The sequence below is a fragment of the Sinohyriopsis cumingii genome, chromosome 4 (genome assembly GCF_028554795.1).
Source record: "Sinohyriopsis cumingii isolate HCF-2022 chromosome 4, ASM2855479v2, whole genome shotgun sequence".
Lineage (NCBI taxonomy): Eukaryota > Metazoa > Mollusca > Bivalvia > Unionida > Unionidae > Sinohyriopsis > Sinohyriopsis cumingii.
In genome coordinates, this window is record NC_142964.1 from 78,295,969 (window position 1) to 78,322,514 (window position 26,546).

The window sequence follows — 26,546 nt, forward strand, 5'->3', positions numbered from 1 at the left end:
GGTGTGCTGAATAGTGAAATTAATCTTCAATAATGCATACTAGGTATATAATAACAAAAATCTTTTTTATCTGCATAAATACAGGATATATTTCATCTTGTGGTACCAAAAAATGGCATTTTAACATGATGAAATACACCTGGTATTAATGTAGGAAACAAAAATATATATATATATACACACACACACACACACATATGCACCTCTCCCTTGATAATTTGTACATGGATAACTCTCAAACCCACTTAAAATGCAGAATGATGCATGGACCCCATTGTTTTTAATAGAAAATACCAAAGGAATTTGCCTCTATTTGTTGAACGTGATGAAAATCGTAATCATAATCGTAATCGTAATCTAGTAAAGAAACTTTGATATACTGCTCATTTTACTCTTGAAACTAGCATGCAGAAATCTGATTCAACAACAGGAAATTTGCAAAGTTTAATAAGAATATATTTTGTTAAACTTCTTTTAATAAAAAAGATTTTTCAGCACAGTTTAAAAAAACATCACAAGTATTCAACATTATTTTGATCCATAAAAATGTCAGTACATGTATACGCCTACTGGTGGCAGCACTTTAAGAAATAAATACCAACTGAATAAATCTTGTCAAGAGAAATTTGTGTTTTAATTCTAACTTTTAGTTCAATTTCAGTGTAATCATCATAAACACTACATGCCCTCTTATTCATGTCGTAGCCATGTCTATCAGTGTTTCTAAAGACTTCCTTAAACACCAACTGTCCAATTTGAGGAAGTGTTTGTTGTATTGCAATAATAATAATAATAATCTTCCTTGTTACACTCACTTAGAAACAGACCTGCTTGGTATTATTTTATTAAATATGTCTTTTTTATGAAATCAGATAAAGGAAATAGAATAATAATAACAAAAGTTAAAAGGCATGCAAATCCTGCCCATGCAATTCTACCCATACAAATCCTACCCATGCAAAAGACTGGAGAAATATTTTAACAAACAGGGTAGAGACAAATATGACTTAACATCCGAAAGTTTGCATTTGAAATTAATTAGTATTGTTTGCAATTAATTGAGTTGGCAATTAGTCACATTTAGTGAAATAAGTAATTAGTTAATAAAAATATTTTGTGACTAGCTTCAACTGAAGTTTAATTAGCCACCAATCTTCAACGTTTTGGGCTCAAGATGGGTTTGCCAAGACATCAAGTTGACAAAATGAATTGATCATTAATCAAACACTGATTCATTAGTAAAAATACTCATAATAAATAACAAAATTGGAATTGATTCTAAATGCTAGAAACTGCACACTTACCATTTCTGTAGCATGTAACATATCCTGCCTCATTGCAATTAGTAACTGCTTTCCAACCAGCATTGGCACACATTAACAAGGACTTTTCAAGCCCATTACACCTCATTCTATTCATGAAATAATTTCCTGTGAATGAACCATCTGATGAGTCACCATCTATGTAACCAAGCTGCTGGCAAACAACTACTGCATCAAAATGACTCCATGAATCTTTACATATGGCTCCTTTGATCCCATCATATGTAATTTCAACACGGCCACGAACCGGGGAGTCAGCCACAATGTTTATGGATATGCCTGGAACAATTCAAAGTAAATGTTACTTCTATGCATTAATAAATTCACAATAACACTTACATTATTTCTGTGTATTTCCTCTAAAGGCTATTCCATAATAATTGACCGAAGAGCATCGAAACACATCTTCACACCTTCCACCACTAACAGAAGAAACAAAGATGAGTATATCTATGCTGGATCTCTTAAATAAATCCATCAAACCCCGCCCCATCCTCCAAATAGTTATGTTTGATCCTCTTTAAAACAATGAAACAAAACAGAGTCAAAATCATGAATTTCAACAGATAAATGTTTTACCATAATGATGTCAAGTTTTCTGACAGGAAAAAGTACATTTGAAAAGTATAATTTTGTTACAACACCTACAGACACAAAACTGTCATGACCAAATTGGCAAGAGCACCAAACGGCACACAGCTAGGCATTTAAAGTTTCATGGCCTAAAATGTAATTATTGGTGATTTTTAATGAGTTTAATGCAATAATGCAGACACAGACGATATTAAACTAAAGCAGAAACAGAAGTTACTGTGTTAAATATGGTTACCATATTGTGCTAATGTTGAATGCTTGTCATCGTCTGAAGAAATTATACAATGGTCCCCATCTAATAAGCCCACCCCTTCTGCAGGAAACTGCCTTGTAAGATGGGTGGCCTTTCTTAATGGGGATCATACAGACTTGCGTAATAACCATTTAATATTTTCATTTAAAAATCTAAGAAATATTGTGCTATCAACTTAATGACTAATATCATCATGCTATGGACTTGATGTGACTAATATCAATGTTATCTGTTTTTAAATAACAATTAATGAATAATCTTCCATTGTGGAAATCTGGGCACAAAATATGGTTGTATCTATCCCTGTACATCTGTCGATTCTGCCTTTCCACTCACTGCTGATTGAATTTATACTGACTAGAGTTGAGTGCCACAACAAAATTTGTACCATGGCATAACGCAGTACATGTATTTCAGAACATAATGCAATTTTTTTGCAATATGGTATATCACAATTATATTAGGGTCCAACAGTTTATTGGTCCAGGACTAGGGCCTGACACTTTAAGAAAACAATCTCTCTCAATAGCTTAAAAAATTATTTGCCCTGATTTATAGCACAAAAAACATCACATACATTATATTATTTGAAAGGAACAGATTTATTGTTTGAGAAAAAAGAAAGCATAATATCTCAGCTCAAAAGAAAATCACAGCTTCCTTCCCACCTAAATTCCAGAAAATAAGATGGTCAGTACCTTACAGCATATTAATTTAATACATGTACATTTTTAATTTAACTGTTGTGTAAGTTGTCATCTAAAACTCAAACTAAAGTGGGACAATTAAGCATACTATAGGTCTCTACCTGTAAGAGATGTTGTGCTCACATTCGAGAGCTTGTTGATTAACACAGGATGTGTTGACAATGCAACTTACTAACTGCACTATTCATATAACAGGCAGGGAAACTTTGAGTGGGATGCCATCACCTAGGCAAGATATTTATCAGACAGGGTCAGTAAACATAAAAAAACTTACTCTATAAATGTAAAACTATCTAATGGACTTCAAAATGATATAAAATTTAAACAGAAGACAACTGCTCTTCTGAAAATCTTTGGATGATTGACAATTTTTCAGATGAGGATATGTACTTAACACATTAACATAGGCATAAAAACTTTTAAAAAATGACACTTTTAATATGTAATTTTTCCGCAATTTAGATTTATCTTTCGTAACATCTTTTTGTCCATCACATTAACATATGTGACCCATGTCAAACATGTGATTGTTTAAAGATCATAAAATATAACAGTCACTATTAATTAGGGTCAAATACAACTGTTTTGTAAAAAGCTGATAATTTAGTTCAGAATCTTAACCCTTTACCTCATAGAGCATAGTGACAAAGTGCAGCACGCTATAAATAGAACACCTGTTACCTAGCAGACCGCATCCGCATAGGCATGCCTGTGAATTGTTAAGCAATGTAGTGGTGTTACGTTTAACAGCAGTTTTAACCATTTTACGTTTAAGGTAGACGTCTATTATATATGGAAAAATTGAAGAGTAAAGTCCGATTCTTATAGCTGTGTAATTATTTTTCACAGAAGAATATTTAATGTGCTTTAAAATCGAGAGAGAACTCATTCACCGTCATGTCCGTGAGGCCGCGTGACCGACCGTAGCTGCCATTTCCCATACTCGAAATTTACACGTTTTTCGTCTGCGTCTACATCACTAAGTCATCTGAATTTGATAATCAATAAAAACTAATTGCTGCTTACATAAATATCATAGCCTTTACCAAAGTTATTGAATCTTTCGTGGTTGAGATTCTACTCGTGAAAACTTCGTAAGTACTGAATGAAATCCTGCCTGTGAACTGTTAAGCAATTTAGTGTATGTTACGATTAACAACAATTTTAACCATTTTACATTTTTGGTGCACATATATTATATGTGGAAAAATTTAAGAGTAATGTCCGATTGTTACAGCTTTGTAATTATTTTCCACAGAAGAATTTTTTTATGTGCTTCGAAATCTTGAGAGAACTCGTTCACCGTCATGTCAGTGAGGCCGCGTGACCAACCGTAGTTGCCATTTCCGATACTCGAAATTTACAAGGTTTTCGTGTGCGTCTATATCACTAAGTCATCTGAATTTGATAATTTATAAAAACTAATTGCTGCCTACATTAATATCAGAGCCTTTACCTAATTTATTGAATCTTTCGTGGTTGTTATTCTAATCGTGAAAACTTCGTACGTACTGAATGAAATCCGCGGCTGCCATTTTGGAGAGTGGAGATTACGACCCAGTTACTTTAAATAGCAGATATCGACCAGTGCATGAATAGCGACCACGTGATCTGACGTAATTGTCATTCACAAAAATGAATGTAGTATGTAATAGGGGGGTTTTCCCCGAAGGTGGCGCTACGAAAACTATCTCAAAATGGCTGATGTTTACAGCAGGCGTCAAAAGGCGCTTCTATGCGAATCTTGCAGAGGCGTCAAAAGGCGCTTCCATGCGAATGGAGTAGAGGCGTCCAAAGACGCTTGTATGAGGTAACGGGTTAACATTGATGCCATTGTTGCCAACACTGGCAGAACAGTGAAACCTATATATCTCATAATGATTACACAGGTGATAGAAAAGCTATCAGTTAATTAATTACATAACATTAGAATACAAGAAATTCAAATTAAACCACTACATTAGAATCTTTATGTAAAACCTAGTTTAAATGATACCTGAACTGTTGTAGCAGAGGACATAGGCAGGCTGGCAATTAACGATCTTTCCTTGGAAGCTAAATTTACATTCTTGCAGGGTGTTCTCTTTGCCATTACAATCAACATTATTTAGCCACTCTGCTGTTAGTGTTGAAGATTCAATGCTGCTTGAATTATACAAAGGTCCATAAGCTTTCCCTCCGAGGTATCCACTTTGCCTACAGACTACAGAAGCATCCCTGTCATCCCAATTATCCTTGCACACATGGCCCCAAATGTCCAGGTAACGAACTTCCACTCGACCCCAGTATGATTCATTATTATTCTTGGCATTTATCCTTACTGCAATCGCTGTGAAAACAAAAGTCAACATCGGTGAATTCTACATAAGATACATCAATGACTGAGCTAGGTGTTTGCCTCATTTGTATTATGTATACTCATCTATATGAAAACTATATATATTTTTTTCTTTAAAATGCCAGGATACAGTGACAAGTCTGTTGATCCATACATACGTACATGTCTCTGAACTCGTCCTATACCATTAAAACGAGGCTGTAAGGGTGCAAATTTCTGTCAATTTATAAAGAGCACATCAATTTGGGCAAGAGAACAATTAATTAGATTTATGGGGACAGGTGTGTGTTAAATCGCTATAATGCAATGATTTGTAATCTCTGTGTCATAAGAGGAAGTGATTCTTAATTAAGCCTTCATTTATTTAACCTTCAGACAGACTGGAAAGAAATGGTTAACTTCAACCTTTGTATTGAACATGTCAGAGTTGAAATTATTAAGAATCAGTTAATTGGAAATCTAGAAGTCAGGCTGACCGCAATTGTGGCACCTAGTTATGAAATGCAGAAGATATATTTAATCCTGAATGGATATGCTAAATAAGGGGAATGTTTCCCACATGAAATTTCTTGGTTTTAATATGCCCCATTGAAAAATTTAGTCAGTCTAAGTTTAATATAATACAATCATGATGTGGTTCCTGAAATTTCAAATACATGTACATGTATTTTTCTCGTACAGGGATTTTTTTTTTTAAAGTACAAGAAATAGTACGTAAAATGTTTATTATCAATTTGGGGAAGAGTTTGCATATGGATTTTAATATAATACAACTGGAGCGTTGCTTCTGAAATTTAACAATTTCACCAGGTTCTTGAAGTGTTATCCCAAAATAAACATTATCGGGAATGTTACTGATTACTGATCCATGAGTAAAGCCAGTAAGTCATCTTTGTGATTGTCTTCAATTAATTCTGCATACAATTGTTGCTCAAACAATAGCCAGCATGTGTTTCTTCTTTAACTGCATTCACAACCAAGCAGTAAACAATGTGGTGGTTGATAAAAGATTCTCACAATTTAATGAACATAAAAAAAACAAAAGCCGCCATCATATTTGCTGGGCTTGGCGATGTTATTAGATGCAATCAGTTGACCAGTAAATAATGTCTGCTTTATGTCTCACCTATGCTTTGCAGGTGGGTCAAGATGAGTTCTGAGGTGAACAACAAAAAAGTGAACCATCTGAGCCCTTTGATCTCAAACACCTGTGTGATCACAGATAAAATTCATTGCAATTTTTAACTTTCATAGGTAAAATATCGTACTTGAATCAAGTCTTTATAAAACTGAATTGAAATTTTAATCTTGCAGTATTCGCCTCCTCTACCTCACTTCAATTTGGCAGTTTGTAGCCCATCTTGCAATTTTAAAAAAGAAAAGCATCAAGAACATAAAAAATACAAAGCACTTAAATGTTTAATTCATTATCATTTCTAACCTGACGGTTACTAGGGGCTTCTTAACACTGTCATCTTGTTCATATTCTTGCCCAATGTGAGTTTTCATTGTAAACAATGAGCCTGTTGCTGGAAAAGTCCATTTTCTTTGAAGGGGTGTTGTTCCAGAGACCAAATATACACAGACATTGAAAACTGTGTTGTCTGGATCCAATATTTGCAATATTTAGTTCTAAAACATCTCAAAATAAAACCCTGAAGAAATTAAAAAGGGAAAGCAGCTTAATGCCTATGGATATGGGTTCAAAGGGATTTAACTCCCAAAGTTATGCAAATTTTCAAAATTATTTGTTGTTTATTGTAGACAAAGAACTGCAGAAATTTCAAAACTAACTGACCTGCCCACATAAATATGGATGCCATGCTAGTACAGAAACTTATGTTTAGTTTGCGATGCAAGCTGAATGAAAGTGTTAGGGTCATGCTGGTGACAATCAGGTTTTGAAATTACAAAATTCATAAATGGAAAGACTAAATTTTGTGCATTTTTTAATATTATTTAGGCTTTTCATTTCTAAAATTGGTAGAGGTTACACATTACCGGGGGTACGTTGGGGTGGGGTGTGGTAGGTGAATACTATACAGCTTACATGTATTGACATTCTCCTTTGTAGTATTGTAACAAACTCCAGCTGCATATTTTTTGTCTCCACAGCCTTTTGTTAGAACACTGGACTGGGGGCATGCTTGTAGGTCAGTCTCGGATCCCTGACAACGAAACCCCGCGAGAGATATCTGCTGAGTATCCTTGTCAGCTTGATTAAAGGGCCCATACAAATTAAATGAGGAATTGTGCAAAGCTACTCCATACACATATCCTAACTGTTTACACATCACAGTCGCATCAAGATCATCCCATCCATCATCACACACATGGGCCCATGTGAAATTGTTTGTTCCTGCTTGTAAACTGTATCGAATCTGGATTGTTCCCAGGTTAGTCTTTCCTGCAAACTGCACTGAAAAAGAAACTGAATGGAGTGAATGTCAGTCCTCACACATAATTAAGTTGATATGTTAGCACTATTTACAATATCATGAAATACCTTAAATTGTTTTGTAATAAATTTTATATGATCTTTAAAATAATATACCATTTGGGATTTTCAATGCTTCTTTAAACTGGTATATAGACTAAAGGCTATTATAAAAAATGCAATTGCAGGATTCATGTGAATTTCACAATAATTATGCTATAAAAAAAACTGAATGCATCAAATTCAAATACTTTCAAACCATACCATTATGTCTTCATTAAATTCATCCTATATTTAGAAAATTCTCCCTCTTTTCAAATGGGGGGGGGGGATTTCCCCACTATTTTTTTAGTTATAAGAATGGACCCTATCTAAGGCTTTTAAAATTATTTTTTTTGCCATTTCTGACTAACATAAAAAAGATACTGCAACTGATTCATTGCCATGACTGCATACCTGTTACATTTTTGGCATACTGCTAATGTATAGCTTTTATAGTTTCTTCCTGTAATATTTTAAAGTCACTACCTGACTCAAATACACAAACACACATATGCAAGGATGCAAACTTACTACCAATTCATGAGTACAACTTCTGGGTTGGTGTAATGGACAGCAAGCTATGAGCATTTTTACAGGACAACCGTATGCAGAGGGAGATAAGTACCATTTAAAAAAGCTGATGCTCTATAGATATGTTGACTGCCAGGCTCTGTGAGTATAATGTTTTGCAATTTCTAATATTGCCACAGAAAAGGAAGAAATTGGGATAACTATTTATGCTACACATATATTTTACACATAGAGTTCATTCAAGCTCTTGGATTCCAATCTTTGCATACTGTTTGCATACTGTTTGCATACTGTTTCATTTTCTGAAGTTCTTTATTACTCTTCATTACATTACCTGCTTCATCATGTACAGATTTTTAGACTTCCAGAAACATAAGGTCTATGGCTTATGTCAACAATCAGTGTCAGTTTAGTCTCCCTAATCTGATGTCCATGTTCTGTATTAATTTGACCATTATTCTGATACGAGGACCAGAAAAAGAAAAACTGAATGGAAGTTAAAGATTTTATCAATTTACTTGTAGGCAGAAAAATCAAATCCTACAAAATTACTTTTTACATTGGAATAGCTGGTAACATGATTTTATTAAGTTCAGTGATGCATATACCCAATTTTAACTAGAGTCCAACCGCATATGGCACAGACACAGATCTGCCATCACATCACATGCTGCAGATCTGGATCAATGCAATCTTTTAGGAGTAATCAGTACAAAAAACAACATAGACCCTGAACTTCTGGTGAATGCAGATTAGAGTCTATGTTATTTGCAGTTGGACTCAACTTAGAAGCAGGTTATTTTAACTGCCTGCATTTACCTTGGATTCACTCTTTTTCACTGAGTAAAATTTCTGTGGATTCTGTGCTGCCTACAAACCAGACATTCAAGGGGCTCCAGGTGGTCAAGTGGTCTAAGGCACTAGCTTTTATACATCACTTATACATCTCATTCTGCCAACATGAGTTCAGGACTCAGCTTGACCAACATGGGTATGGAGAAAGCTTGCCAGTAGCTTCCCATCAGTCAGTGGTTCTTCCCAGGTTCTTCCCCAATCAAATATACTATCCACTATATCCTATAATGTACTGACAAATGGCATAAAACAACACAAAACCAAACCATACCATGAATTCAAAATAATATAAACATACACTAGTTGTCTTTTTTCTCATGAGAAATCTTATTAAAAGATCAATAATTGAACTTAAATATGCTTATTATTATTAGATTTGAATTTTGATCTTACTCTGTTTTAATTCTTGTAAAAGTTGTATGTATTTAATAAAAACTAAACACTATAGTTGGGGTTTTTTTGTTGCAAGATCCTGCTCATGTTAACAATTCCTGCACATATGATTTTCTTGTTAGAATCCATTTGCTCATGTGAGTTCTACCTAATTTGCATATTAAAGTGCACGTGAGACTAACCTGTGTTAGATCTCATGTGAGAATCTCATGTGCAGAAGGGTAGGCCTATGAACAATGATACTGCTGTGGAAACAACAGAACAATGATTCTTCTGTGGAAACAAGTAAGGACAATGACCCTTCTGAGGAAAAACAGAACAATGATCCTTATGTGGAAATAATAGGACAATGATCTTTATGTGGAAACAATAGAACAATGATCCTTATGTAGAAACAACAGAACAATGATCTTTATGTGGAAACAAGAGAACAATGATCCTTATGTGGAAACAATAGAACAATGATCCTTATGTGGAAACAATAGAACAATGATCCTTATGTAGACACAATAGGACAATGACCCTTATGTGGAAAGAATAGAACAATGATCCTTATGTGGAAACAATAGAACACTGATCCTTAAGTGGAAACAGTAGAATAATGATCCTTATGTGGAAACAACAAAACAGTTATCCTTATGAAGAAACAATAGGACAATGATCCTTATTTGGAAACAATAGGATGATGAACCTTATGTGGAAACAATAGGACAATGATCCTTAAATGGACACAATAGAACAATGAACCTTATATGGAAACAATAGGGCAATGACCCTTATGTAGAAACAATAGGACACTGATCCTTATGTGGAAACAACAGAACAATGATCCTTCTGTGTCAGTTTGATCTTCCAGTGTCACTTCAAAACATAAGGTCATTGGCATAAGATCATGAAAAAGTCAACAAGATCACTCAAATCCGGTCCTAGGATGTGTGGGGCCCAAGGCAGCAAAAGCAATTAGCTGGGCCCCAAGCAAAAGAACTGCAGAGTTGATATCCTGAAAGTGCTGGGCCCAAGGCGGTTGTCTTATTCACCTTGCCCTAGGGCCAGGCTTGATCATGAACAAGTCAACAAGATTTCATAACTGTTTCTTCAACAATTCTTGCCTGATATGTGCTTAAGTGCCTTCTTGCTGGAACAAACATTTGTGTTGATGAATGGTACCTAGCAAAAAAAAATTTCAATCCCTGTGATTTAATGGCATAGTAAGAAAAGGAAGTTTCTAATTATACCAGAATATCTTCATTCAACAGGCAAAAACAGTAAACCTTCAAAAGCTTGAAGCACTGAAGGCCCTGATGTTTTGAATTTTGAATTTTCTTGAGACCCAACAAAAGAATGCTGAACTTATAATGGGAATATTTGAGTCCCTCAAGTGCTAAGTGATTTATGTTTAAGTTATCAACTGTTTTATTGTTTGTATTGGTTTTAATGGCACATTTAACAGACCATCATCTAAATCATGCAGAGATAATGGAAGTAACTGGTAATTGCTTTTCCCAAGAACACACTGATGCAAGTGACTTGGACTGATGTGGGTGTGTATTGAATCCGTGACCTTTGGATTACATGTCTGATGCTCTACTACTGTGTCTTCCAAAAGTTATCATAATTTTACTGAAGAAATAAAGGTACCTGTTTGGTTATAACATGTGACTGCAGCATCTTCATCATGGAAGCAGTCATTTTGTCCCCAGCCATCATGGGAGCATTCTGGTAGGGTTTTTTCTGTGCCTTTACAGTCCATACTATCATAATAAATGTTCCCTGTTCCCAAACCAAATCTGCCTTCCCTATGGGCCTCCTGCAGCAAAAGAAGCGAAAAATCTGTATGCACACCAGGCAAACGTACATGAAATCTGCATTATTAAAAATACTGTAACTCAATTAGCCATAGATACGGTTTTATGGTTCAAGAAACTTATAAATTATTAAATTATTTAACATTTTGAAAATGTATTATTTTTTAAATAGATAAGTGTCATAACAATTCAAAGTCAAAATAAAGACTAACAGGCTTGTGTGTATTTTCTTGTATGACCTGTTGATGAATATCTATCACCAAATAAATATCATTAAACTGACAATTATAGGAAAAAGTACTTGATCACTAATTGCCCATAAAAAATAAAAAAGTTGAACGAGTATCAGAAAATTTATCAAATTTGCACAGGATGAAGATTATAGCCTTGTCTTGTAAAATACATAAGCAAAATGGGCATAAGCAAGTGAATATTTTCAGTAATTGTGTCAATTACTGAGATCAAATTGATTTTCCACAATATAAAACTTCCTGTATATCCAGCTGGTTATAAATCACTAATAATTGACCAGGGTCTCTTATTCTTTTTCTTTAAAAAAACTGTTATTGCACTAATTTAAACTGTATAAGCATTTTTTTTATATTATGATTTATTAAGACACAGAAATCACAACTGTGTTTATGTCTAATCTATCCCAGAGTTCATAGCACTTTGTTACACTCAGAAAACAAGTGACATCATACTGATGATATAAAAATGTAACAATAATGTCAGTTTAAGTAACACTGATTTTATAAAGTGGAGCAAGGATGCATCATTATGTCACTTTGAGCAACCTGAATTTTATAAAAGTGGACATCCTATAGTTTGTACAGTAATATTGAGTAATGGTGGAGCAAGGGTGTATCATTGCATTTTGAGCAACACTGATTTGATTAAAGTGGACATCCTTAAGTTTATAATATTGAAAAATGCTGGAGCAAGGTGTATCACAATGTTTTTTTAACCACAAAGTCAGATTTGAAAAAGCCTATGATATCATATGCAAAAAGATTGGTTGTAATGATCAAGTCGAGAATAATTTTCTTTACATTGGACACTGTCAACCACTTACTGGGTGCTGTTAAGCAACATAGCACCCAATAAATTTGTTACAACATAACATGACATCAGAGAAGCAACTATAATTATAATGCAAAAGTGTCTAAAATATGCTCTGTCATGCCAATTGCATGACCACTTTCCAAGAATCTTCTCAATTTGGCGATTAGAACAATTCTAACAGTCTGGTTATGATAAACAGGTATACAATAAATTAGTGTTTATACTGTTGGATACATTGTGTTCTTGGCCAAAATATCCAAAAATACCAACTTTATAAACCTTATTACATTCTATATTATGAAACCAGACTGCTACTGATTCTGATCAGTCATGAATCAAAACAAAGTGAAATAAATTAAGTAGCAGTCTGGCAATTTTAATGTGATTAATTATCATACTCATGATATGCAACGGTCACAAAATGTTGCTCTGGGATTTAATAATGAGGGATCACTAGGATGGATAAATCAGAAAATTGCAAATTTCCTTGATTGGAAATTTCCATAAACATTTTTCCTTTTCCTTCATATTTCATATGAAATTATGGAAATGTCGCAAGAAATTCTTTTTGCCCATAATATTTTTTAACTTGTTTCAGGCTTGTAGTGTTGTGATTATAAGCTGATGGAGTGCCACAAAAAAATGTCTAAAATGTAAGGGAGATCACTAAGTTTATAATACTGACAAGGTTCTTTACTATGTTAATGAAAACCTGCTTGTCTGTAATTTAGAGGTTACCCCCTTGTAAGATCTTTTGGACTATGAATGCTGTACACAGAAGAAAAATAAACATATCCTGTTTTCTCAGATGGAATGGGACTTGTAGACAATTATGGTCATTTTGCCATATGAACACACATATGGGGGGGGCTTTATCTTTTTTATGATGCAGATTGGTATACTTTTCATAAGAGGGGCTCAAAGGAGAATGGTCCTTGTCTAAATGAATGGCCTTAAATAATTTATTATTATTATTATTATTATTATTATTATTATTATTATATGTATTATTATTAGGCACAGATTATACAAGAGCTAACAACACTGTCATTGATTTTGGCAAAATTGTCCTTTCTCTTTCGAGAAAAAGACTGAAAATATTAGCTGTGACAAAACCTATGCTGCTCAGCCAACCTAGAATACATAATTTGTGGCAAATTGTGAAATTACACAAGTATTGGCATACAAGATCTTGCAGAGTTGTTGCAAAAATGATATATCTTGCCAAATCTGTTATCACTTGCAGTCATATCCCAGAGTACCATATATACTCAATTATAAGTCAAGCGGTGGCATAACTACGGGACCCACAGCAAATTTTTTGTATGCTCTCTCCCCCTTACTGTCAGTTTATGTTTTTTCCTGATTGAGCCAGACTCCCAAGATGGCCTGTCTCAACAGCATGGCTGTACCTGCTACCACAGAAGTTATGCCACTGAAGTCGAGTCAAATTGCTGATTGATTGATTGATTGATTGTTGTTTTTATGGCGCACCAGCACTGTTAAGCTATTTAGCGCCATACAAATGGTTATATGTATGATCATTTAAAAATGATAAAAGGTTTTATATTGACCAGCGATATCAAAACCAAATAGTTTAGAGTAAATTGATATGATGGTTAAGGGCATATCTATAAAGCTACTGATCAACGGGGAATGGAAATGGTACATGTATATGTTAATAAAGTTGTTGAAAATAAGAGACGGTAAAAACATTACATAAAAATGCTCAAGGTGATGGCATACACGTTATAGCTTTGAGGAATTCTATAATACAACTGATGTTTATTGTATCAAAAAGTTCCTTCATGTCATGCACATTGTAATACTGATCACACGTATGTTGCAGGCTGAAACACTCTATCATAAAGTGCTTAACATTGAATGGTTCATTACAAGAAACGCACTCTCGTGGGTATACGCCTTTTAGTATGTAGGAGTGGGTTATATGCATATGACCAATTCGAATTCTTGCAATGACTACCTCCTCCCTACAGATGGTTCTGTAGAAGGAGTCCATTATCCTTGAGTTGGCTGATGGCGTGAAGTTTATTATTCACTGCTTCATTCCATGATGCCTGCCACTTCTGACGTAAAGTCTCTTTGATACTAGGTTTAAAATCAGAATGAGGTATTTTAAAATTAGATGGTTCTTGAGTTAGGGCCATTTTAGCAGCAAGATCTGCTTTTCATTACCTTTAATACCTTTATGGCTAGGTAACCAGCAGTATACGATATTGTGGGAGGAACTCAGCTTAGTATTTATGATGAGAACATTGGTCAACAATGGGTTCTCCAGTTTTCTATTGTGTTGTGACTGAAGTACTGATAGGGAGTCGGAGAAAATGATGCTGTTTAAAATACGTTTGTGTTCGATATATTGCAGAACAAGATCTATATCTCTGATTTCGGCTGAAAAAATTGATGAACCATTTGGTAAGCAAATTTGTGTTGTGTGTTTTTCACTAACGAAGGCTGCAGCAGCCTTTCCTCATCCATTGATCCTTCGGTATAAATTCTTGTGTAGTTTTTAATTTGGTGAAGAATTCATGATAAGAGTTGTGGAAGATGGAAGGGTTTGTCTCAGATTTTTTCCATTGTGTAGCGTAAAAAGAACTTTTGGTTGTTTAAGTAGCTAGAGAGGCGTTTAGGAGATGGACGTTTTCTGAATTTTAGAAAAATCAATTTTTGTACTGTCAAGGCTGGATGATATTCTAATGCCAAAGGAAAGTATGGCATTTGGGTTTTTTTCCTATAAGGTTTTGTATTTGGGTTGAAAAACAGCTGAAAATGCTGAGTTCAGAGGTTTTGATCTTAATTTGAGAGCATACTATGCGGAAAGCATTTCACTATGATGTGATTAAGGTGGTTTGTTCGCTTTACCAAGGAGGCTTTCGAGGCCCTGAGTGGCCGAGTGGTCTAAAGCGCTCTCCGTTATGGATCACTGCCATCTCACCTCTGTCTGCATCGGTTCGAGTCTAGGATTCGGCCAATGTGGGTATGTGAAAAAGCTTGCCAATAGCTTCTCATGGGTCGTTGGTTCTTCCCAGGGTTTTCCTGGGTTCTTCCTCCACTATTAATACTGGCCGCCATGCATAGCCTATCATGTGCTGAAAAATGGTGTTAAACCCCACAACAATAACAACAACCAAGGAGGCTTTCACACGGATGTTTTAAATGCTATCAGAGCGAGTCTTATTCCTTGATGATGAATTGGGTAAAGCATCTTCAAATATGACTTCTTACCTTCACCATAAACAACTCAACCATAGTCCAGTTTGGAGCAAATAAACGTTCTATATAAATTGAGGATGACTTTTCTATCAGCACCCCAGTCAGTGTGCGCTACTACTTTGAGTAGATCTAGAGCTTTCAAGCATTAACTTTCAAGTTCTTTAGGTGTGGAATAAAAGTCAATTTTCTGTCAAAGATAATACCTAAAACTTTGTTTCCTTGACAACTGGAATAGGTGTTCCATCCAGTATGAGTTTAGGTTCATCATGATGTCTTTGTAACTGACAGAAATGCATAAATACAGTTATGGATTTCAAGAATTTGAAACTGTTAGTACTGGCCCAATTTTGAATCTTGTTGATATTTTGTTGTAGTTGTCCTTCAATTGTATGAATGTGCTTTTATCGATAACATATTAGAAAATCATCAATATATAAGGAGCAATCCACACCAGGAGCCAAACACTTGGTGATTCTATTGATTTTGATGTTGAAAAGCGTCACAGATAGAAAACTGCCCTGGGGCACACTCATCTCTTGCTCATGCAAATCTGAGAGGGTAGAGCCCACTTGTACCTTGAATTCTCTGTCTTAAAGTTTGATATGAAAGAGAGCAGATGGCCCTTTAGACCCAGATCATGCAGGTCATTTAGTATCCCATCCTTCCATGTCGTGTCATATGCCTTTTCTAAATCAAAGGAAACCGCTACTAAATGTTCCTTCTTGATAAATGCATCGCGAATAAATGGTTCCAGTCTAGCCAAATGATCACTGGTGCTCCAGCCATATCGAAAGCCACTTTGGAAAGGAGATATTAAATTGTTAGTTTCCAAGTACAATACAAGCTGAGAATTGATCATTCGTTCCATTGTTTTGCATTCACAGCTTGTCAAAGCAATGGGTCGATAGTGTTAGGATCTGCACTATCTTTACCTGGTTTGGGAATTTATGGTATTAGTGTTGCTTCTTTCAAACTTTTTGGTACATTACTAGTTATCTATAAACCATTGAAGATTTCCAGAAGAACTGTTCATGATGGTTCTTGGAGGTGTTTCAAAAGCTGGTAATGTATTTCGTCAGGCCCAGCAAATGTATCATGGGCCTTATTCAAAGATTCCATCAGCTCAAACAGTGAAAATGGTTGATTATAACTTTCTGAGTTATTCAACGAGAATTTCAACCACGTCTTTTCTTTTTGAGTTTTTAATCTTCGGAAGGCTTCTGAATAATTAGAGATGAGGAAATTTTAGAGAAACTATCAGCAAGTATATTAACTATGTCATATTTGGAATTAAAATTCTTGTTCTTTTGTTTCAGATGTTGGAAAGAAATGAGTTTTCCTTTTCTATTTATTTTGCAGATCGTGTCACAAACTTTCTTTATAGAGAAACGAGAATTTAAAGTTGAAACATATTTTTTCCCTGATGCTCTTTTACTTTCTTTAATGGTGCATCGGACTTTTGCCCAAACAATACAGTACATAGTTAAATTTTTCGCGAGTTGGACGATTACTAAATTTTTTCAGTACTTCTCAATGTTGTCTAATGGTCTCTTTACACTCTTTGATGAACCATGGCTTTTGGATTCTTTTACAATTTGGCGAGGACTTGGGAATGGATTCTTCTGCAATCTCGATTAAAACAGAAGTAACATATTGACAAGGGTTATTGTCATTTAAAATGGTATCCCTGTTAAGCCTAGCTGTGCAAAGTGTTTAAATTTGGCCCAGTTGGCCTTCTTTAAATTCCATTGTGGGCTTGCTTCATCAATTGTAATGTTGGTGTTCTTAAGAGAGATTAGAAAGTGGTCACTGCTGTTAAGGTCATCAGCGACCTTCCAATTAAAATCCAAAAGTAGCGAAGGAGAACAGATTGTCAAATCGTAACACATGATTGTACCCATTCCTGGGTGTAAATATGTTTGTGATTTGGTGTTATATAGACACAAGTCGTGTCTAGAAATGAAATCTTCAACCTTTTTGCCCCTGTCACTTATGTAGTTTGATCCCCATAAATGTTATGGACATTAAAATCCCCGAGTAGAACATATGGAGCGGGCAGTTGTTGAACAAGGTTGTTTAAGTCATTTGGTATTAGGTTGGTGTGTGGTGTTAAATAAATAGAGCAAAAGAAAATCACTCGATGTAGTGCGATGCTTACAGCAATGGCTTGTAAATTTGTGGTTAAAAGAATGACACTATGAGGAGCCCTATTGTTTACAACAACGGGAACTCCTCCTGATGCCCTGTCACCAGTTTTGGAGTAGGTGATAATAAAGGAGTAGTTTTTAAGTGTGATGTTGTCTGTATCTTTTAAAAAAGTTTCCTGCAGGCATAGTACTGTAGGATCATGTTTGTTTAAAAGCAGAAGAATGTCACTGTAGTTGATTTTAAGTCCTCAGCAATTCCATTGTATGATGCTGTTCTTCATTATGGATCTTTCTGAATCAGAGCAGATGCAACTAGGTTAGAATTTTCATGGATTAATATTTGAGTTTATTTCTTCAGAGGATGTGTGATGTGATTTGGATTTTTAACATAGCTTTAAAAAAAATTCAGTCATATCGCTATGATGTCTGCAGTGTGGCAGTTTATAGTGATGTCCAACACAGGGCATCATGCCACAGACATGTAGCATGATGTCCCACCCAGTCACATTATCCTGACACCAGGCCAACCAATCCTAACAATAACCTAATGATGCTGAGCGCCAAGCGAGGCAGCTGTCAGTACCATTTTTGTAAGTCTTTGGTATGACTCGGCCAGGGATCGAATCCACAACCTTCCGCATCTGAGGCGGACACTCTCACCACTAGGCCACCGGAGCGGTCTTTCTCCAGAGGAAGAAAGAGATTAAATTTTTTGGTTTTAGGTCTGGGACCACCATGAGGACATGGAGCAGTTTCTTCTGCATCCATATCCTGAAAGTCTCCAGATCATCAGACCCCTTTTGCGACTTTCTTTTGCTGTTTGGTGATTATGGCAATGTAATGTTGTTTGAGTCGATATTGAGTTTTTCAGAGGTTTGCAATGCGGAATGTTTGAGCTGGAAGGGGATTCAGGTGGGTTCGTTTGGGTTTGGGTGTCTAATTTCATTGCTTATGGCTTGTTTTTAACTACAGTTGAGAAGGTCAGGACGAGTAGGGAAGTTCTAGCTTGTACAAGCTTCCTGGCTTCTGGATATGGGATGTTGGAGGTGTACTTAACTCTCTGTATTTCCTTCTCCTGCTTCCAGGCGTCACAATCCTATGAATTAGCATGGTGCTCCTTACAGCAGGTGACGCAATGCGGAGTGGCTCTGCATTCGGTTTCCCAATAAGGGTCTCCGCATCGGCCACATACTTGGCTTCTCGAGCATCGGTCTTCATGATGGACATATTTTTGACATTTGAAGCATTGAAGGGGATTTGGTGTATATATATATATCTCAACCTTTACCTGTAAAAATCCAACTTTGACTACTTTAGGTACTGTAGGTTTGTTGAAGGTGAGTATAATGACGTTGGTGCCCTGCAGATTGTTGTTTCATTTGATACGAATTCTACAAACTGCAGTGACACCTTCATTTTTCATCCCTTTGATGATTTCACTGTTGCTGACTCCAGCCAAGTCATGGCAACGAATGACACCTTTTGATGTGTTCAGTGATGTGTGTGCGAAACAAGTTACTGGAATGTCATGAAAGGTCTTAATTTTTGGAAGTTCTCAGTATGTGCTTTACGTTCGCACTCCACAAGCAGATCACCTGAGTTAAGTTTATTAACACTTTTTGGTTTGCCGACTAATCCAAGTTTAGTTTTTTCAATTATAAATGGCAATAGCGTGGCAAGTGGTTTAGCTTCATCTTTGGACTGGATGACCATGAAGCAAGGAAAAGATTCCATGCCACATGGCTCATCGTCAGAGTCTGAAACAGTTTTTGTTTTGTTGTGTTGACCTTTTGTTCATTTTCCATTTTTTGCTTTTTTGTTCTTTTGTCACCTGTGCTCTCCCACCTGACACAAAGTCCAACAGGGGGACACTTTCCAAGTGCTAAGGATACACAGTTGGTATGCTCAGTAGGTAAGATTACCTCCCAATTGACCCGTTGAGCCACCGCCTTCTAGGAAGTCTTCTGAGAGTAGGAGAAAGGAAAAATAAAGGGGCAGAAAGATGGAGCAATGGTGGTATCAAGAGAGATACATGGAGAAAAATAGAGAAAGTGAGCAAATAATGACCTCCTATGGATTGGAGTGACCAGCTGATTAGTCAAGACCGGGTCCATCCTGACCACCCGTCTAGAAGAAGGAGAGGCCAAAGTAGTGTATTGCATTGGAAAGCCGCAGCTCAACTACCAGGATCCTTTCCTCCCCCAACATGGGATGCAACTCATGGCAAACTGATTGCATCAATTTAGTCACCTCTTATGACATGTAGCGAGGCAAGTTGGGCCAATTCTACAACCCTGGACTCACTGGGGGAGTCAAATTGCAAACAACAAAGACCATGATCTGCCATAGCATAATGCTATTTCTCGATAATTTCATGGAAAAAGGGCATTGTTTCAACTGGATTGTAAGCATTCTAAGTTAACAAATACTGATGTAAATTATGAGAGAGGCTGACTATCTTGTTTTCCACTATATTTTGCAATATATAGAGCTATTTTATCCAATGTTTTGGCTTTGGATATATGGGTTCTTAATTGCCTCTTTGCATGTAATCATATCAGTGTTAATCACCGGTATTTTTCAAATGTTTACCTACATGTAAATAAGTTTTATGAACTGTATTCAAGTATTTTAACTCAACTGCTTGATTAAGAAAGGCCAATTTATTACTCACTTGCCATCTTATCCACTTTTTGTTTTCTATTCATTCCAAAGTTGACCTGTTATTTTATCACCTTTTTCACCTAAGCATTGTATTTTTGTTACAATATACCATCTATATATACATCCTTACAAGTCAAAATGCAAACAACAAAGATCTTGATCTGCCATAGCATGTGTCTGCAGATCAGGGTCTAAGTTGTTTGTTCCACTGATTACTCCTAACAGACTGCATAGATCTAGACCAGCACATTACATGACAACAGAGCTGGGTCTGTGCAATTTGCAACTGCCCAATTAACAGCTTATAAGCAAATATATACAGTAGTCAACATTTCACTGACATGGTAGCATGATACGCTAATTCAGCTATTACAGGTATATTGTCTGCAGTTAACATTCATTCAATTTGGCAATAATGTCAAAATGCCTTACATTTATTTTAATTTGTAATTAAGAAATGGTATATGGTATTAGACTGCTGGTCAATTTCTCTCAATTTACTGACATTACCTTTAGAATTTACACTAATACAGATTCATGCCTGTTATTCTTGTTGAAAAGATCATTGTGTCTTTGAGGTGCCATGGACAAAATGTCTGATTCTCTGTGCTACCTATAGGATGTCAGTGTATCATCTCTCTTTAATTGTTTATTCTTGCTTTCTGAGTATGGTTTTCTACTTGACAATTTTGCAATAGATTGTATCTATTTTCCTTTCATTTATGATTTTTTATATATTCCCTTTTTGGATAAACTGATGCAACTGTTGTTTTTTCTGACGGTGTGAGTTTGTGATTACAGTTTGACGAGTGCCACAAAAATATTAGTAATCCAAGGGGAGTAACATCTGTAACTAAGACTGACACAGTTCTCTTCTTGATAAAATGACAACATGTATGTTTGTTGTTTACAGTTATTTCCCTTGAAAGATTTTGATAGATGCAGAAAGTTGTACACAGATAGAAAACAAAACAAAGGAAGTTACATCCATGCAAATATTAACAGATAATATTTAATTCCCAAACTAAACTATAAACACAACACCTAAAAAGGTTATTTTTTTCCATTCTGGACTATCGTAAACTTGTATGTAATTACATAATCTGAGACCATGCAACATGGTGATATTTTTTTCTTCCAAAACACATACTATTAAAATAAAATATTAAATAACACCATTACACTTTATAAAATCCAAAATTTAAATTCACTTTTTATTATTATCATTATTATTATATAGTAAGCAATAATTCATAAAGTATATGTGAAAATATTGGCATAATAATAAATAAATCTTACATTTTGGAATAAAAGCCTGTTTGAATATTGTACTACCTAACACTGCCAGAAATATACACACATCATATTACCATAGAATGTCAAACATCACCATTTAACATTTTCAAGTCAGAAAGCATAAATTTATGAACTATAAATATAATTATGTTAATGTAAATGTAAAAGGTGGAGTTTTGGAATACAAAATCTAATGTTACAGGACTAAATACAGATTAAAAGAATGATGCAATTGGAATATATAAACATACCTGGGAAAGAGGAAGGGGAGGGTGTGGGAATTAAGACTAGACTTGGTGGAACATTTAGATCAGGAACAGATTAATCAATCAAACTTGTTTTTTCCAAAAATACTTTGTGTGATTAATATATAAGCTATGTGCATCTAGAAGAGGTGATATCATTAATTAATGCATCAATTCATAATTCATCTTTCTGCAGTAAATTTGCTTGGAAGGCACTACATCAATTTATCAAGGAAAACCTCTGCCATGCCATATGACTTGACATGTGTTATGTATATTTAATTTGCATTGTTTGCTTGTTTTTTTAAAAATTCATTATATGCTATGGATAACTGTATTTTGGACTTTACCTTGTCCAAAAAATCAAGTTCACTGTATACCTAACTAAAGTCCATCATTCTATAAACAAATAATAAATAGTTCATATTTTCCCTATGAGTGTGGGTTTAGTATTAAGATCATTATCAGTAAAAGTAAACATATTTATTTGGGTCTGGGTCATGGTTATTGGAATTGCCACATACAAATACCTAGCCTACCTGATGTTTATCACATTCTTTATTATAGTTTTAGTAACAAAATCTTGTAATATGATTGTTTAATAGAGAAATGCTAATTGTGATCTAGGTCAAGTAGACGGTTTTATAATCTTGTTTACTAGAAAAAAAATATTTTTTTCCTGCAATAACATCTGAAGCAGACATCAGTCTTATTGCTGTATTCATTATTTCATTTGGGTGGAATTTATTTATTCAAAGTATTTATTCACTGGCAATACACAGTCTTGAACAAAGATATTAACTGGGAATTATAGTGCATTCAAACAAGGACATCTCAGATTATATAATTGTGATTCATCACAAGACTGTTGTCACATCACAATGTCACAGGCTACTACAGACATATTAACACCTTCATCATTGGATCCTATTTGGGATACTGCTGGAATTTAATATAGCAAATTATTCATTAGGACTGGTGATAGAACTGTTTGGACTATTTTGGGATTCCATTTGCAATACTGAAATTTTTTTAAAACTTACAATTTGTATTCTAAGGAAATAAATTATTTGTCAAATTTTACAAAACGTTTTGATTTTCGCTATTTCCTATTACTTAGTGTAAGACCATAAAATCATATGAACAATACAACAATAATGTATTTTCTTGCTCTTGTAATAATTTGATTGATAAATACAACATCTGGAATTTCAGTACTCCAATTATCCATCAAACTTTAGTTGTGATTTCAAAGTTTATATCGTTAAGCCCTAATCACTTGGTAACTTTAGACACTGAGAGCATAAGTCAACTGAGTTTGCAAAAATTAGTCAGGCTAAACAGTAATTATAAAAAGGTTAAGATTATTTTACCAGTATCTATTTAACTCATTACAACAACAGAAACGTTTTTAAACGTACAATACTGGAAATTATTTATTGCTGATATAAAATTTACAGCATACGGTAGTGAAATGCTACTGTATTCCATTAACACGCATCAATGCCTGTTACAATCACAAGTAGGTGAGTAGGACCGCGCTACCTTTAACTCAATTAACACATTAACCCATGTTGATGTGTTTAAGTGGCAGGAGGTAGTAGCCTACTGCCGAGCTCTGTAGCGTCAAGGTCATGTATGATGTTGTTGTTGTTGTTGTTGTTGTAGGGTTGAACACCATTTTACAGCACACGATAGGCTATACATGGCGGCCAGTATTAATGGTGGAGGAAGAACCCGGGAAATGCCCGGAAAGAACCACCGAACCTCGAGACAAGGTCACGTATGATACATTAAAGTGGGTGGTATTACAGAAAGGTAGACAGCTGTAGCTCTACAATTATACCAAATAATCTCGAATTTCTAGTTGCACTACAAAATACAGAGGGAAAAAACTCATTTTTCAGACCTGATTTTTTTCTACCCAAAATGTCACATATATATTAGGACAAACTATGATGTGCAAACAGTCAGAAGGATGTATACGATATCTCCTTGAAATTGGTTCTTTTTCTTCTGATGTTGGAAAACTGAGGGACATATATATTAAAATCCTGATGTTGATTATATCATACATTTTGGTATCACTTATTAAGAAATTAAGTTAATAATTTGATTTTACATTTGCTGCAAAATTTTACTCCTGTTGATTAATAATTAAATGGAATTGAATTTGTGAACTTTTTAAAAATATCTAAGGAACACAACCACTAAACATCACAGATTTTTTATTTTATATATCCAGTGGGAAATCATGCTTTTTTATTTTATATATCCAGTGGGAAATCATGCTTTTTTTATTTTATATAATCAGTGGGAAATCATGCTTTTTTAAATTTTATATATCCAGTGGGAAATCACGCTCTTTTTTATTTTATATATCCAGTGGGAAATCATGCATTTTTTTTATTTTATATATCCAGTGGGAAATCATGCTTTTTTTAATTTTATATATCCAGTGGGAAAATATGCTTTTTTTATTTTATATATCCAATGGGAAATCATGCTTTTTTTATTTTATATATCCAGTGGGAAATCATGCTTTTTCAAAACTTATTTAGCCCATTATATAACAAAAGTTCTTGAATAATTTTGATTATTGCAATTTATGGGGTAACCACAGAATTTTACGAGGCAGCCAGAAAAATATTTTTTTCATCAATCAGTTTTTCAAAGCTGAGACATCAATGGACTTTCAAAATTGTGTTCTACCCATGTGCAGATACAGATCAGTTCTCCTTTATCCTATCTCTGCCTATATATATATATATATATATATATATATATATATATATATATATATATATATATATATATATATATATATATATATATATATATATATATTTATACTCACTCCCCAGGCAAATCCCAGCTGCCTGCAGGCCACTGTTGCATCCAGAACATCCCAAGAATCATCACAAACTGTGCCCCAATCCCCGTTTGGTTTTCTAACTTCTACTCGACCAGAGGCAATTCGACCTGGAACATTACTGGAACCACCTACTAACCTGATTTCTATTTCTGTCAAAGAAAAATATAAACAAAGTTAATGGCTTAAAATGGGACATGAAAACACATTTAACGACTCTTCAAGGGTTTTCTATTTATTTCAATATTTATAATTTTCAAGACCTGTGTAAACAATGGATAACAAACAGTTTATGGAAACAAAAGATGTACACACTTCATAAAGCTTACACCAATTTACCTCAAAGCTAAATTCGAGTCACCCTGAAGTCTTGACATTCGATCTGTCATCCACCAATCACACAGCTGAGCACTATGTCCTTGAACTTTGACATCGTGACTACAAAAATTCCTAGAGATGTTAATTGTTGAGTTATATGCAATATTAAGTCAAAATTCACATATGGCACAATATTGACAGATTCAAATCCTTTACACAATATTCCTTGTGACCTTGAGCTTTGACCTCATAGGCTTTAATCTCTTTGCATGATCTCCCACACCACTCCACACCCGCCGCCAATAAACTGCAAGCATGTCTGATGTAAATCATGATGAAGGCAAACTGGTCATACTGCTCATAATAATGAGTGCATCAAATGCACTCACTAATGTATTTTTTCTTCTAAAATCAGAAAATCAAAGTGCAATGAACTTCATAAGCAGCATGGTGTGTAATCAAAACCACATATTAGCAGTGCGCCAACCATTTTAGACACACAAAGCATTAATATCTATATACATACATGCCAATAGTCGGCTAGGAAGAAGAGCTAGCCTCCCATAGCAGTAGACATGTGGGTTCAAGGCAAGTAGAGTATCTCAAAAACAGCTTGGATGACAACTATTCTGAACTGCATCAAACTATTTAGTAGACAATGTTTTCAAAATTTTCATCCAGGGAAAGAGCTTGCGTTTGCACTGTGAGCACCACATGCTGTCAAAAATGGCCTGGCTTTGGATGTGAAAAATAGGGGATGGGGTGCATAAACTTCTTCTGCTATGAACTGCCATTGACTTCTCTGGTCAAGTGAATACTATTCTTATGCTTTGCTTTAATATAGGTATCTAAAAATATGGACCTTTTTGACCTCACTTGTGTATTTGATTTTTTATGATTTTTTATACTAGGTCACTGATTGCAGTATTAAATTTGTACCTAAAAACTGGTTCCTGCCCCTTAAAGAAAATTTATAATTTTTTATGGTGCAGTCAGCCACATCTTTTATGCTTTTCTGTTTCTTTGTGTACATTTAAATAATTTTTATGCGTTAGCTTTATTATATTTCCTTCCCTTTTCCATATATCACTTAGTGTTGTATGTCATGCTCTTTGGAGAGGGAGGTAACTGTGTTTTGTAACTCAATGTGAGATCTGTTTACATCATGACAAAGTAGCATATTTTGGACTTAACTTACTAAATACGGGAACAAAATGGTAACTATAATGTATTGTCTTGTACTTTCTGTAGCTGTCAAGGTTTGCACCGCTATTTTTTAAAGATAATATTCACATTTCAATACAGACACATAAACAATTGCATAGCATGTCAACATGTATTCTTAAAAGTAATTTTACTCCACAGGAGCAGATAGAATTCAGAGGAATCATACATAAACCTACTGTTGTGAATACTGAATGTCACCAG

The 26,546-nt window shown here is 34.8% G+C and overlaps 1 protein-coding gene across 1 annotated transcript in view; it reads right to left on the reverse strand.

Annotated features, from left to right (window-relative positions):
- LOC149801503 (scavenger receptor cysteine-rich domain-containing protein DMBT1-like) overlaps positions 1 to 26,546 on the reverse strand; it is a 230,825-nt gene that overhangs the window by 162,893 nt on the left and 41,386 nt on the right. Inside the window, exons 2-6 of the mRNA XM_089955679.1 lie at positions 24,786 to 24,952; positions 11,111 to 11,279; positions 7,265 to 7,633; positions 4,873 to 5,205; positions 1,305 to 1,601 (exon numbers count right to left, since the gene is read on the reverse strand). Coding sequence (XP_089811805.1) covers positions 1,305 to 1,601; positions 4,873 to 5,205; positions 7,265 to 7,633; positions 11,111 to 11,279; positions 24,786 to 24,952 — 1,335 coding nt within the window. The remainder of the gene's footprint in view (positions 1 to 1,304; positions 1,602 to 4,872; positions 5,206 to 7,264; positions 7,634 to 11,110; positions 11,280 to 24,785; positions 24,953 to 26,546) is intronic.